Source organism: Hippoglossus stenolepis, chromosome 14 (genome assembly GCF_022539355.2).
Source record: "Hippoglossus stenolepis isolate QCI-W04-F060 chromosome 14, HSTE1.2, whole genome shotgun sequence".
NCBI lineage: Eukaryota > Metazoa > Chordata > Actinopteri > Pleuronectiformes > Pleuronectidae > Hippoglossus > Hippoglossus stenolepis.
Window position 1 is genome coordinate 19,635,928 of NC_061496.1, and position 16,353 is coordinate 19,652,280.

At 41.0% G+C, this 16,353-nt stretch overlaps 1 protein-coding gene across 4 annotated transcripts in view; it reads right to left on the reverse strand.

Annotated features, from left to right (window-relative positions):
- ddr2a (discoidin domain receptor tyrosine kinase 2a) overlaps positions 1-16,353 on the reverse strand; it is a 30,942-nt gene that overhangs the window by 7,848 nt on the left and 6,741 nt on the right. For all 4 annotated transcript variants that reach the window (XM_035176626.2, XM_035176625.2, XM_035176624.2 and 1 more), the window contains exons 2-4: positions 7,815-7,928; positions 1,046-1,148; positions 168-399 (exon numbers count right to left, since the gene is read on the reverse strand). In XM_035176626.2, coding sequence (XP_035032517.1) covers positions 168-399; positions 1,046-1,148; positions 7,815-7,896 — 417 coding nt within the window. In that variant the 5' untranslated portion in view covers positions 7,897-7,928. The remainder of the gene's footprint in view (positions 1-167; positions 400-1,045; positions 1,149-7,814; positions 7,929-16,353) is intronic.

The following is a 16,353-nucleotide window of genomic DNA, read 5'->3' on the forward strand; positions in this document are numbered from 1 at the left end:
TATGTTACCTCTATTGTTTCTATAAACACAGTCATATCTGGTAAAAGTAACTAAATGCCATAAAAACTAAACCTGAAGACAGATCTTTATCAGAAGTCATAAATCTTGAAGTACATCATACAGTAACATCTAAACCAACCAGTTTACTGATTGGTGGATTGACTTGCCTGCTTGCCCTGTCTGTTCCTCCACGAGATCCAGCGGCTCCCGTCACGGCTGTACTTAATCTTGTACATCTGGGCGAACTCATTGCCGATGCCTCCAGCGTGTCGACCCTGGCTGCCCACAAGGGTGATAAAGTGGAGCGAGCGCAAGTCAATCTGGAGGAACTCCTTCAGGCTGTCTGGCTCAACTGTTATTTCCGGACACCACGCACCATCGCCCTCCTCGAAGTCCAGCCTGGAGAGAGATGAATGGAAAAGGGAGGACGGACGATTGAGGGATGAACAGTGGGTGGATGGACGGCCGCAGAAGAATTACAGCAGGAAAGGGAAAAGAGCGTGGCAGAAGAAATATTGGGACAGGATGGAATTGGAATGGTGAGAGGAAAGTAAAAGTGAATGTGGTGGTGGGTTTCAGTTTTTAAAGCCTGTTATGGAAACACCTGGGTGAAAGGCTGCATTGTAAATTCTTCTTAAACTGTTCATTTTGGGGCGAGGGGCTGGCAGGGGAGAGAGGGAGCTGGGCAGGACTGAAAACACAGCCAGAATGGATGGAGAATGTGTATTACATCATTATCCTGATACTTAGTGACGGCCACCCAAGTTTTGCAACACACACACATACACACATACACACACACATATATAGGCTTCCTTAACCATGTGGCTTTAAGTAGAACTGATACCCCAGCTTGTGGTTAACTGCAAATAAACAGGCACAGGCACCTTGCACCCACACACTCATTATAAGGGCAAACACGAAGTGTGTGTGTGTGTGTGTGTGTGTGTGTGTGTGTGTGTGTGTGTGTGTGTGTGTGTGTGTGTGTGTGTGTGTGTGTGTGTGTGTGTGTGTGTGTGTGTGTGTGTGTGTGTGTGTGACTGACCTTCCATATCTAGCGGCGGTGGATTCAGACCACTGGCTGGAGGCGGAGATGTCCTCATCCTGTATCTGCCCTCCTGACATGCCCAGAGGATACCGACACACACCTGAGACACAAATAAACACAAGTGAACATAAAAACTGCAATAAAGGTCAGCAAAAAACAACAAGACCAACATCCACTGTTTGTTCTGCCATAAACACTATTTACCACAAGGTAAAATAAATGACTAATAACAAGTACTGTCATCAGCTTTTTTTGTTTCTTTTTGGTGGTACATTCTTTACACTTTGCAGTCATTCTATGTTAACTTACATCAAATCTGGTTTTCTGCAATTCTGGAAAATCTAGAAATAACTTTGATGAAACTGTTATGACAATTAAAATATGAGATTTTCTGTTTGGTTCCATATTTTCTGCTTGACATACTTTTATATTTTGAGCAATAGAGCAATATTTAGAGTTGTTACTTTTACGTTTTGGTAAAATTTCCTCCCTGTTTTTTAGTTCATTTAAATTCAATTAGTTTTTTTACCTGTATTAACACACTGAAACATGCCGCTATACACTCACTTGTCTCAGACCAACCACACATCTGGTTGGTGCAGAATATTCTAAAACCCTACTCAAACATTGACCAGACACACTCGGACATTTCTACGACAGAACTCCCAGCTCCTAATGATGCTGGGTGAAGCAGTGGGGTGAGAGAACACACACACACGCACACGCACACGCACACACACACACACACACACGCACACACACACACACACACACTACACACTCTTCGCTCTCAAATTGTGGTTGCTTCATTGAAATAATAAGCTGGATCCATTCAGTGCCAATTCAAATAGCATTGGTATCACAAACGTGTGTGTGTGTGTGTGTGTGTGTGTGTGTGTGTGTGTGGTAAAACTGTCTGGTCTGAGTCCATCACGCCTCCACTGTGTGGTCAATAGAAGCAATGTGCCCTCTGTTTCCTGCATACACCCCCTCATCTTTACTTTTTTTGTCTCCTCTCCATCCTGACCTCCTGTGTGGTCTCATCCCTCTCTCCTCTCTTCTGTCTCCTTCGGTGGCGAGACTCGATTAAAGTTAAAACCATGATTTAGAAATGCTTCATCCCATTAGGACTCAGCGGGTTCGTGGTTAACTGAGCGTGACACAGCCGGCGTGGTATCTATTAACTTTTACAAGACTCTGAATGAATGAATGGGTGTTTCCACAAGTAAAAGTAAAAGGGCACTTTTCCATCATGTGTTATCTAAACGGTTGGGCTGTTTTGGTCTAACACTGATAACTCCACAAAACAGGATGTGACCACTAGGTGCCCTCATCTATGGATGAAAGAGCCTTTGGAAAAACTTGATTCCTGTATATGTGATAGCAGTGGAGCTGGAGGCAGAAGTTTAGGGGATCCTGACCCTGTTAACTCGGCCCCTTGTCTCACAGAAAAGCCTTTGAGAAGATGCCAGCAACAGCAGAGATGGAGGTTCAAGGCCGTCTCTGTCCCTCTCCTGCTTTGTCTTTCCTCCCCTTTTCTCTCCCTGTGATTCTCTCTTCATCTCCTCCAAATATTTGCTTAAAAGTCAAGATGTGGAAACCCCTGAAGGGTTGGACAAGGGCTCCAGATCTGATACACAGCTCACATGTCGTGTGCACACAAAGCAGGCGTAGATGTAACCACACACACGCATGCAGGCTCAGTCTTGGCAGTGACACCGTGACAGTTTGAAAGAGGCACAAACAAAAACTCTTCCAGATGTCGACATTTGCCTCCTCTGTCTTTCTTTCATCTTGTCCTCTCAAACCGTTGTTCCACAGCCCTCTTCCCCTCAGCCCTCATCATTTATCCCCCTATCTGTTTACACCCCTTCCCTCCTCTCTACCCCTTGCACTAGATCGCCTTGACTATAAACAGACCACATTAACCGTAAACCGTCTCACTCATCTCATATTCCCTGTATATTAGTGGAGAGCTCGGCTGAAATCACAATTACAAAACCATTTCGATCATAGGTGCGGTGCTCAGACTGCACGGATCATAGTTGCAGTGAAACACAAGTCGTCAAAACCTGCTTCAAGTGCAACAACAGAGATCTCCAAGAAATCGTTTAAAATCAAATCAGAGTGGGATAAGATTTAGAAATAAAGTGGAACATTTAGAACGATAATATCTGGCTTCTGGAGGCTGAAATGTTGTATCTGTCCTCATGTTACAGGGTTGCAGCCCAGTACAGAGAGAGGTTATGGGGTTTGAGGTGGTTGGCGCTCCTTCGCACAGCCCAATTCACAGAGAGGTGAAGAGTGTAAACAGGCATTGAGACGGAGAAGGAGAGGAGCACGGTGCTGAATCTCCTGTCTCCACACTGGCATGAAACATTGTCATAAAGCCCAGAAGTCTTAGGGGAAATGCTGGGGCCATAATGTGCATGTCATGTGGTATGAGGTGGCGACATGAGTTGTGTAGTTTTTCCTGTGAGGCCTTGCCAGTAATATACAGTGAAGCTGCAGACCACAGACAGTGCAGCATCACCCGTTGGGGGAAAACACAGTAATTGCCTGGGACATAATTGAAGAAAATAAGAGTCATTATCAGAGTCTTCAACCACATCCCACAGAGATTCAGAGAAAGAGAGAGAGGGGTTTCAGTGTGTCGTGCCGGATGCATGACCGCTCTTGCAAATGTTGGTTTTTGCCGTGTTTATTTATCTACCCAACCCACTCAGAGGTGACCTCGGGGGTGAGCTGTGTGCATTTGGACACACACGCACACACACATAAGAAGACTAACCGCCCCTACACAGACACACACACACACCAACCCCACCACCCATCAGGCTTCACATTTGGCCACAGCATCTAAAAATATCAGCCTAGAAAAGGTGGAAAAATACCAGCCTTGTGTGGTTAAGGAAGAGAGGGAGAGAAAGAGAGAGAGATGAAGGAGTAATGGACCAATACCCCAACCCCCCCAAACTTCTTGATTTTACCGCACCCTGACTACTGAAAGGCAGGCTTGTTCTGTAGTGTTTGCTGTCCATCCGCTCACTCCAAACACACTCACACTTACACACACTGAGTAGTCACGCAAGTCGCTGCTCACGTCTGCTACATAATACCTGTCCGTTATATGTCAGGGAAGTTATGGTTGTGTTTTTCTTTTGAATTTACTGTCTACTTTATTGCTTCCTAAAATTGGGATTGTGTACCTTGCCAAACAGTGGCCACTGCAGTCACAAGTGGGAACTGCAGGATCACAGCTCACGATCCTCATTAGTCACTTGCTTTAAATCTGCACAAATCAATATTTTGATGATTCACAATGGCTCAAAAACAACATGAAATTTACAAGGGGTCACCTGCATTAACACAAAGCACTTTACAGTACAGTTTTTCGCTATTCACCCATTCACACAAACGTTCATACAGTGCATCTATGGGCAGCACTTTTACTTTCACTTTTTATGAGAACGGTTCAGCCATCATGGGCAATTTTGGGTTCAGTATCTTGCTCAAGGACATTGCAGCATGCAGAATGGGGTAGACTGGGATCGAACCGCCGACCTTCTGGGTAGAGGATGACCCGCTCTAACCCCCGGGGTTTATGACCTGCTGCTTTCACTAACTTAACAAAATCTGCATCCAGACAAGATATTCATCTCAGTATCAGAAGTAATCTCCATGATCCATACCAACACACCTGAGTATGAGACCATTCATGCACACTGGGCATGTGCGTGCTGGTGTGTAAACCGGAAGCAGATTGTCTTCTATGAAGTTTATTAATTCCTTAGAGAAAATACTAAGAACGAGCGAGAGCAATAGTGATGAGTAGGACGAGGGATTTCTTCCCATGGACCAATGACAACTTGGAACTGTTACTGAAACTAAGTGTTAGCAACACTTTGATCTCTGGAAGTTGATAAGCCTGAGAAGAACCAATCAGGGAGTGAATGCCCGTCCATACTACAACACAACCCTAGAGTTTTAAATGGGGCGAGCAGCATTTCCAAACCCCTCATATTTAGGCACCTGAAAACTCGGCAGAGTGTTTTGGTTCACTGAAAAAACACAGATAAACCAAACATCACGCAGTTAGCGACTAATGACTCACATTCAGCAGATACAGAGCCAGATTCAATATTTACATCAGGAGATGGTGGAGTCCAAAGTGGAGATAAGAGGAGAGAAAATGTTCTACTTATTTTTGCTAGGTGGTAGTTCTTCTGGATGAGTTAATAGGCAACTGTTAGCTCACATTAGCTTTCTAATTCAATGTGTTGAGTTTAAATATTTTTCTGCAGTTTAAACTTAAAATTCCACAAGAGGACTCTCAATCAAAACAAGAAACAAAGACCTAGTTTGATGACGTTGAGAAAAACTGTGAGATAATGTGAGTTGTTGTTTTTGACATCATTGCTAATGAAAATCTCACTGACACGACAAAAACGCTTGGCTTTAGCAGGGATGTATTTCATAGTTTATGAATTCAGCTTTTGATTGGTGAGTGTAAAATGATTTCTTCATTTTGAAGTTAGTCTCACTTCAAAGTCATTAGAGTGTGAGTTTGGTGATCGAAAGAAAAAGTATTAATGCATTCATTCATTCATTGGGGATATATGTGAAACATCCTCACAAGGAGAAGCCCACACAATAATAACACTACATGATATTTGGCTGCTCTGCTCAGGCCTGTATGTCCACACATCCGCCTTCCCTCTCCACAGTGAAATAAAGTTCGCCCACTCACTAGTAAAATGGGAAAGACAGGGATGGTATAACTCCACTGCTTGGGAATTTTAAACAGGGGAAAGTTGGCTTCACTCAACATCTCAGCACTACTAAATTCAGCCGTGAATATTTCCAGACTGTGGAAAAATGACCCTCTGCTCGATGCAGAAGCGCTACAGCATCAGACAGAATTATAGGTGGATATATCCTGCTTCCATATATTAGAGCAGGTTGAGATTTGAGCTTTTCTTAACACTGGAGGTAAATCGCTGGTGGTTTCTCGATGAAGAAATCCCCTGGGTCAGATTTTACCAACAAATCTAATGGTGAACTTGTTGAACTTTGACCATGATCAGATGCACAAACAGTCCTTTCCATGACTTATGAGTGGTCAAGTACTGGGAAACGCACACCACACACACTCGCACAGACACATATACACACACAAGTGTTGGGGAGAAAGACAGAGCTTATTTCAATGGACTTTCCTGCTGTCAGAATGTCTGGTATGCATTAGCCACAGACTCCAGTGGGATAGCTGGATCCACAGCATGCATGTGCACGCGGGTATATGCATGTGAGCACGCACACACACACACACACACACACACCATACACACACACTGAAGAATAGAGTCAAGAGAGAGAAGTCCCACAGGGGTCAAACACTCAAATTCTTTATTAAGTGTAGTTGAGCGATATCTCATAAAATATTCATGTTGACATTGTTTTGTTGCTGAATGCAAAACGGTCTCTATGATTGTGTATAAAAATTTGAATGTAAAAAAAGCATCTTATGTTACATTTACGTCTCGTTAAAGAGGTCAGAAATGTTGCTCTTAACATATACTGACATGCATGAAAGCAACCACAGCATGAACACTCTATTTTACTCGAAACCTCCCTCTATAAACACACTCTATGATCTCTATCTCACTCAACTCTCCCCGTTTCTTCCCTTGCTTTCTTTGAAGTCCGAATAAAAAGCTCTTTTATTTCTGTTAGTTTTGGCACAAACAATGCATGAATGACAAATATAAGCCAGGTTTTAGAGCATGTTTACATGTGGCGTGTCTGCGTGTATGTTTTTGTGCGCATGATTGATTGAGTGTAAGGAGGAGTGCTCTAGAAAACAGCTGTTGTGGAATATATTCATGTTGAAACATAAAAAATGTAATGTTTGTAGTTTTTCTTCTTGGGTAGAAAACCCCTCTGGGTCAGCTTTACAGTTGTCATCATAACCTCATGGTTGCTTTCATTTTCAAACTATATCAAAATGTAATTGATTTAAAACACTGAAGAATATAATACAAAAGTTTTATTTTGAAGGTAGAAGTGGGGTGGAGTAAGGCAGGAGGTTGTGGAAGTGATGGAGCAGTCAAAGTTGTTTTTAAAATGTTTAAGCACTAAGTGAGATCAGTCCGACCTATAAAATCAGTTTTTTGACAGAACCATTATTAATAACTGTTTGGATCTGAGTATATTCAATCATTATCCTTTCAACAAGAAAGAAAACCAACAGAAGCTTTGAGACTGAAATCAAAAACAGTAGCGACTCCAGGGTTTTTACTGGCAAACATCTGCCGTATTTTGACAATTTCAACAATAACCAAAAACCTCTCTTTGGTTCCTTCTTGACTCTGCCTCTGCCCACCAAATGTTGCTACTCTATTTCCTGGCTGAAAAAAAAAGTATTGGTCTCTTTTCTTTGACATCCCCAAAAAACCACCCGTATGGTGAAGGGAGAGCTGGAGAAAGACGTGCATGCTGGGATCAAAGAAGCCAGACCAGAGAGAGGGGAACACATGGCTCCCAGAAAGCAGCACTTATCCAAAATCTGAATCAGTTGCAGTCTGGATTGACGGACTGCAGCAGCAAACCCCAAAAAACACAACCCAGAAGTCAGAAAAGTCACTTTATAGTGTTCACAGAGTGTTGAATATGATCTCCTTCCATCTGAGTGTATCGTGTGAATACAGCCGGTGAAATCCAGAGAACTGGAGGATAAAATGTGTCCTCTTTTGTATGCACATACCTGGGTTGACCTGTGATGTGACGGCTCCTAACAGGCAGAGGAGGACGAGCAGGAGGAAGTGAACGTCCCACAGGTGCTTCATCCCAAACACATGCACAGACACTGGCTTCCGATCTAAAAGAGAAGATGGAAAGAGCAGGACGCATGATGTCAGTTTGACCACAAGGCTAAAAGAAAAAAAATAGCTCAGTGTGTAATGTTAGCGGCAGCATGCACACACTTTAATTTTGTATTTACTTCTCTGTATTCATGGGAACCAAACATTTGTTTAGATATATAAGGGGAAAACGGGAGTTTTAATTGGAAGCATGTTTTTTATTTCACTCAATAAAAGACATAATAACTGCCACAAAACAATGGAATTTCCATTTATTTTGTGCTTTATCACTGTATGAAAGAAGGCCTATTAAACTGTAACTGTGGTGAGATTTCAGCAGCAGACGTACAACATAGTAGAGCCTCTGTTCTTATGACATTAATATGGAGTTTTTATTTCGTAATTATTATGAGTCAAGGAATGAATGCATAAATGAATGAGCGAATGAAAGAATAAATGAAAGGACAAATAATGGAGGAAGAGGGGAAAGAGACCCTGAGTCACAGACATGACTTCAACTGGACGGATGCAGCGCCAACAAGCCACCTCTAACTATTTCGCCATTAGTCAAACAGCCGAGAAAAACAATTTGTTTCTTTCCATATTTCGTTTACGATTTCAAGGCCCAAATCACGGAAAAAAAGACAAACATTAAAATGCAAACATCTTCGGTACCTTCACGTAAAAAGTTTTGATTGTTAATTAAACGTTTCCAATGAGACAGGGGTGTGTTCACGGCTGAGCAGCCTTCACCCACATTAGCAAATGTTTGCTTCACTTAAAACAACTTAGCGTTATTATCTGATCAGGACCCAGTTAACTACATGCAAGCGGTGCTCTTCTACTGCTGCTCAAAGTCGGTGTTGTATAACTGAGGTTCTATTAATTGTTCACTTCATGTTAACCATACCTTATGTAACTGAAACACGACGACATAATTCATTTATTTTATTAGTTCCAAAGAAACATCTGTACCTGCAGGGTTTTTTGTTGCTTTATTCCTATTTTGCCAATGTCTAATGATGGTATATCTTTATCATTGTACATTCTTTTAACTGGCCTGTCTTCACTGTTCTTTTTTTTGTTAATTTCTTGTTTTTTGTCTTGCAAAGTTAATTAAAAAAAAGAATAAAAGTTGCAGTTATACTATCAGGGGATATATCAGAGATCAGATGTATCAGACATCAGTTGTGTTGGAGAGTGCATTGGAGCAACGTTTTCACTTCCAAACTGTAAAATATCAAAAAGGTTCTCCTTTTCGCTAATAACGTAGTTATAAGTACTTTTTTGGTCTAGTTATCGCTGTTATTACTTAATTATTCATTAATGCTTTATTCCTTTAGTCTGCGGTTGTCCCTTTTAATATGTTGCTTTGAGCCACGAAAGAAATATTGTACAGGCAATAGGCTCCAGTGTAAACCTTAAAATATATCAGCAAAGCAGGGTTATCTAAATTAAATTACACATGACACAAAACAAAGCTACCAGAGCACTGTGGGAATTTTCAGTGTGTGTGTGTGTTTCCTGGTCGTCATCACAGGCCAAAAACAACATTTTCCTGACATCTCACCATTGAAAAAACAGCAGGATCAGCAGCCTGCAGCTCAGAGCTGCAGCACTTTCGGTTTGGACAGTAGTACAAGACTGTGTACAAGCCTCCAGCTCACATAGTGTTCAGTCAGGTGTCAGAGGTCTGTACTGTGCTGTATTATAACGGCCTGACAGGGTGCAGGGGATCTCCACGAGCTTCAACATGTCTGCTAATGCTCCATATTCACCTCCGAAATCTGTCTATGGGAAACAAATCTAGACCTGTTGATTTTGAACTCATGCCCAAGTTTACTCTATTTTTGAGCAGCAGGCAGAATTTGTAATGATACCCGATATTAAAGCACACTTTCCTCAGTTTTTCCTTTTGTCTGGAAACTGGGATCGTCCATGAATTAAGAACCAAATGCACAAGCAGACCTTTAAAATAAAGCTGAAGTAACTAGAATGGCACCCAGTGGAGCACATACAACTGCCAAGGCCCAACAGTCCCCTTGTGAAACCACATTTAAATTCTGGATGTTTTAAATCGCACACTCATAAATATCAGTTTTTTTCATTACCCACATATTATTCTGAAAATCTCAAAAAACGCCCTATCTTGATACATTAAAGAAATTGATGACAACATTTTTCCTGGATCTGCCCCCTGATCCGGATCTGTCCCAAAATGTAATGGGTTCTTTCTTGGGCCATGTCCCACCCTTACTCTAAGTTTCATAGAAATCCATACAGTAGTCAATCATAATCCTACAGACAAACCAACAAACCATCTACAATTGCACTCAATAGAGCTCATAAATATCAGTCCCCTCAACATGAAGATTCTAGAATAATTATAGAAAATATTTAAATCTCTCTATTTTGCAGAGGTAAAAATCTGCACCCTGATCAAGATCCCCTCGAAAATGTAATAGTTTCTTCGCTGACGCATACAGCTTCCTTCCACCATGTTTCCGTCCAGTAGCTTTTGCATTATCTTGCTAACAAACAAACAAACACCGGAGGTAAAAACCTCCTTGGGGTAAAAATGACCTTAGATTAATCTTGTATGACCAGTGTTGATGAATTTTCTGACACTTATTTCACCCTTGATTTGCTTCTTTCATTGTGGCCTCACATATAATCTCATTGCTTTTCTTTCTTCCATTTCCTGCAGCCTCGGGTTACAGCCACTTCCCACTGAGAGCCCTTTAACTGGGCTTAACTCCTCCTGGCTTTTCATAGCTAATGAAACACAAACACCTGATGGCTTGTGTGCATTTGGAAGTCAAAAATATGTTTACCATGTGCTGCAGAGCGTTTATGTAAAGGCTGCTTGTGTTGTATAGAGGAGGAGAATTGACCTTTGCTTCTACATATCGAGACTCTCAAAGGACCGTACTGGTGCGTTAGTGTGTTATAGCCCATTTACTGCAAATCACATACATTTTACTGCACTGCTCACTATTTAGCAAAGCATGCCATTCCTGGAGATGGAGGCCAGTCTCCCAGTTGTCAACATTTACAGACCAGAGTGAAATACATCCAAAAATAATGGATTGATTAAACATGGTTCCCAGAAAAATGAATTCTCTTGACTCTTGACCTCATACTCACGTCAAAATCTCCATAGATCCAACACTTATGCCTGACAGGAAATATCCGAAATTAATACCTGATTCCCATCACCCTCAGCTGCAGCTGTGCTTTGAGATGAGCGTTAACATAGCTAAAGCTGTTGTTAGAGTATGATAATGTTAAATGTTAAATGTTAAATGTTAAATGTTAAATGTTAAATGTTAAAATGCTAAAGTTAGCGTTACCCTCCCCGTTAGTTAGAACAATTTTGAAGGCTATGGTAAGTTTTTAAGAATGGCTGTAAAGTAAAATTTATAATTTGTAGTAAATGGGCTGATTTAAAACTTTGTCTATTTAAAGTTAAGTTTACAGAAAAGGTGTATAAGGTCATGTGATTGTTGAAATGTGGTGTCAGATTTCCGGTGTATTAGTTACTACTGGTGCTTCCTCTAGGTGTGGACAGCTGTGTTCTCAATACCTGTATGAAACAAACAGCTGTTATTCCACAGCTGGATTCTGCTTAAATAACATCAGATCAGTCATCAGCTCTGTAGTTACAGTCACAGGTTCACAGTCCTGGAAACTCCTCTTCATTCTCATCTTCCAGGGATACAGCAGGAAAAACGTATTCACGTCCTATCTTGGTTTCAAAATATATCTGTTCCAGGAGTTTTTTTCCCTTTTCACTTTCAAAGACATATTTCAAACTTTAAGGAAAAAACAAAAATTAAGTACAAATTAAATAATAAAAGCATTGTCAAATCATCTGAATGTTTAAATATCAGCTTGCTATCTATACATTCACAAGAGTTCATAGCCTTTTAGTTATAATGCTTTAGCTGTCATCCACACAAAGATCATAACCTAGAATCTAGTTTCATAATGATACTATCTAATCTCACTAAATACTTAAGAGGTTTGAACGACGGACATTGCTCTTCAAAATTTCACCTGCTACATGATCCAATAACCTATAGTGAGAGTAAAAGTGATAGGGGAATAGTCTCTCATAGCTCATGCGTGACAGAGCAGGAAAAAAAAGAGATCTGTGTCAAATAGCCTTCCCCACCTGAATGTCAGATCAGGTTTTCTCGAAACTTGTTATTATTCAGCGTACTGAAGTGTAAACCATGGGCCAGTGAACTTTTTTTTGATATTGTCCTTTGTGCTGATATGTTTCTTTCATAGACTCTATATAAAGATGGACACTGCATCTCCACCTTCTTCCACTATCCAGAAATGAGGCCCAAATATCCCAGTTACGAATGCTGCCATTTTGCGCAACTGGAGCCAAAGTCTGTGCAGAAGCGATCTGGGTTGGAGCAGCAGCAGCAGCAAAATCCTGTTGATACACACGCTCGACCAATCGTGAAGCTGTCAATCATGACGTGAGTTGTTTTTATGGCATCTGTATTTTATTTTTTGTTTTGTCCACGTCCTATCCACAAACATGGTGGAGGCAGAATTAATGACTTAGAGGAGCTTTGGCTTCACTTAAGGGGAGCAGTCATGACGTCCAACTTCATAAACAGTCTACAATTGCTCTTAGCGTTGCTAGTTGCTTGGTTCTGGGATGTTGTTCCATCCTTTCCTCAGTCCTTAGTGCTACTTAGCAAATGTTGACGTGCTAACATGCTAAACTACAACAGTAAACACTGAACCTGTTTAACCTCAGCATGTTAGCATTGACATTTGACAACAGCATTTAGTTGAAAAAGATAATCACACTCGCACCGAGCCGCTAGCATTGTAAGGTTTTAAATTCAGCCTGACATGAAAGAATCCAAAGTGAAAATGATTCATAAACCTCAATGCAGTCCTGGGTCACGTTTATGAAAATAAACCAAAGTCAGGTCTAATGACACCTCCACAAGTGTTCAGAATGAGAACAAAAAATAAACCATAGCTGAACGTTCATAAAGTAATCAAAACAAGGCCCTTTGAAGAAGAGAAGCATGTTTGACACTTAGACACTTCTCAAATGGCCAAAGGAGCATTTTCTCATCAAGAATCCAAATTAAAAAGTCTTACCTGCTGCGACCAAAGTGAGAAGACACAAGGTCACAGCAAAGAATGTGAAAAAGAACGTTACTTAACCTGTTTAGAAATAAAGCAAAGGACAGAGAAGTAATAGAACTTTTTGTTTCACATAAGGCCCCAGCAGCACGTCCAGACGATAGATTATAAAAGTCTGGGCAACAAGTCATGAAGGAAAACCGGTCTCATATGTTCCTACTCCAGAAGACTCCTCTGTCCCTCAGAGAAATATTTTTAGACATAAAGTGTGGTGAGGATACCCATGCATGCAGTGCCTCACTCCGATTTTTATATACATCCACACCAAATATCAATATATTACGGAAACTTTCACATACACAATCCATTGAGAAAGATTTTATAACACATATTTAGGACTGCAAACATTATTATGTCTAATATGTCCAAGGCTCAATCTGTGTTCGTGGTGCAGCTCCCTGTCGACTGTAATCGCTTTGTGCCAACACACACACAGACAACATTCAGTGAGGGAATATTTAAAAAATACTGTAGAATTGTACATTGTATAATTGCTATTGTCTTTATCATTTAAAACAGTTCATCCATGTGGCCAAAGGCCCTTAAATAAATTCCCATTAGTTGCATTTCGACCACAGGAACTTCCCTCGGGACTAGGAACCTTTGCAGTAACTCATTTCCACTGCAGGGACCAAGGAATCATTAAGGTTCTGTGGTAATCTTTTATTTCTGTTTGATCGAGGCCTTTTTTTATTTCAAATACATAAGAAAAAAACTTTTTCATAGGACAGTTAAGTCAAGTTCCTGTTCATCTCCCAAGTGTGCCCCCATCCCCAAATACTGGACTATGATTTTATTTTTGTAAAAGAAAATTTGTCCTGCTTGTAGTGTCGTACTTTTCAGAAGTTCAGAAACTTTGGGGATGGGTGCTGCAGCACTAAACATTTCGGATTGGACGGAGAACTCGCTGCATTTTATCTCAGTCACTGTTTTTAAAAAACCTGAAGCGGAAAAATGACAATTAAAAGTATTGAGCTTCAGCTGAGAATGGACATGTCTCAGAAGAAAGTGTACGACCTATAACACTATCACATTTAGCCTCCAGATAAAAAAAGCGGAGCAAAGTAAATGGTAGCGTACTTGCATTAATCATTAATGGAGACTTTCTTTATGTCAAAATACAAAATATTACCATAACAACTGGTGTGTTTAAGCAGGACAGAAATTTACTGCAGTGGTACTTTCTCCCACATTAACCATATGTAGTATAACAGTACCTGAATGTGGTGGCAAATTACTGTCTGTACTGTACCAGAGGAAGTTATGGCCTGTCATTCCACATTAACACAATATCTAACATGTCAGTGACTCAGATATATCCATAGATATCACAGCTAAAGTGCTCCATCACAGTTCTGAACTCAGACCGGACGTCCATCAAGTATTATAAAAAGAACAAACTGTAATCACTCTGACTGGAGCTCTGTTAGAATTCAAACAGCTTATTATAAACAGGGAATGTTAAAAGGCAGCGAGCAGAGTTTATTGTATCAACGAGGTGCAGAACGTTCCAGAAAAGAACAACTATTGACTTGAATTCTGCTTCAGAGGGGGGGGATGTCTGTGCCCCATAATCATCTCCCCCTCGGCTAGTTCAGGAAATGGAGGAGGACAGATACTCCACTCACAAACCCACAAGCTCACGGAGCTCAATCAAGAAAACCAGACAAGCCGTCGCTATATTTTTTAATCAGAGAGACGAGTTAAATTCATTAGAGATTCACTGCTGAGATCCCATAGATGTGCAATTCATAAAAAAAAAGGGCATAAATAACTATTCTGGTCACCTCGATAAATTATTAAACTTGGTACATCAACATCCTCCCCTATGGTTACTCATCTTATGTCCAAAGCTCATTGTCATGTCCTCCTGCAGAACTTTTGCTCTGGTTGATTCCCAGGCTTTCCTGCTTGTATAAATAATCTGATTTCCCTGGGAGGGTCGAGCCCAGCACACAGTGTAACACTGGTGCACCACCAGCTCCTGCTCTCTGGGAACAAGCTTGTAAAGTAAACACACAGGTTTACTCGGCTTTGCTCCCCGACTCAGTCTCTCTCTCTCGCCAGGTTCTCCCACACACATACACACAAACACAACCAGCAACATCAACATTTAGGGTTTTACGCAGCCCCGGCAGAAGAAAAAGCTTCTGACAGAGGTTCAGAAGGTTGAGAACAACCAAAACCTGCCCTGGATCTGCAGCCATTGAAAGAGGAACGCACAAGGCTTAGAAGTCGGCAGAATTACATCTCTGCTTTTGTAATCACACAATTTAAATACATCTCATAATCTCTGTTCACTTGTAAGACTCCATGTCATTTTACCAATCTGACAACTTAATCTGAACCTATGATGTTAAACATATTAATCAAAATGTTTGATTCTGGATTCATGCTCGTAATGAATGTAAGTTAAAATCAGTGCAGCATAACAAATCGACAAAGAGTCTGTATTTCCATTGGTCCTTGTTGCACTGCAGTGACTGTCAAGAATGTATACAGGGGTGGGATGTAACAAAGTACATTTACTTTTCAACTGTATTTATGTAAATTTGTTTAAGTAACTCATCTACCAGCTTTAATTACTTCACAGTCCCCTACACATTTGGTAAGATTCCAGTAATGGTATAAGGGCGAGTCACAGAGACCACAAATGAAAATGGTGCAATGGGACATCCAGTGGTCTGGTGGTAAATACCGTTACCATAAAACCAATGTAGCTGGTTCAGTTTCAGCTGTGGGACTTTGTTGCATGTTATAGCTCTGTATACGTCCTTGTTTGCTCTTCTATAATAAAGGTAAAAAACACGTAAAAATCACAAAAACACATGTTGTCAGTGTTAAGTAAAGCTTAAATAGTGGAGGCCATGCTGAGTATATGAGCTGCTGAAACAAGGCAGATCACATTTTACTCAGGTTTGTCTTGACTACCTCAACCCATAAATTATGTCCAGGCCTTATAGCACAGACCGCATATACAGGGTGTGTGTGTGTGTGTGTGTGTGTGTGTGTGTGTGTGTGTGTGTGTGTGCGTGTGCGTGTGCGTGTGTGTGTGTGTGTGTTTATGTGCCCTGTTTGTGCCGGGCCTGTGTGCCCCTATACTATGCACCATAACCATCCACACATGCTTTCTATTATATGCTCTTGTTTCTCCCTTCAGGCTGAAACATCTGTATCACAGATATTTTACTTTTATGGGAATGCATGAAATCCAAATCACATTTCCCAGTCACAGCCAGGTGGAGCCATGTAAGCATG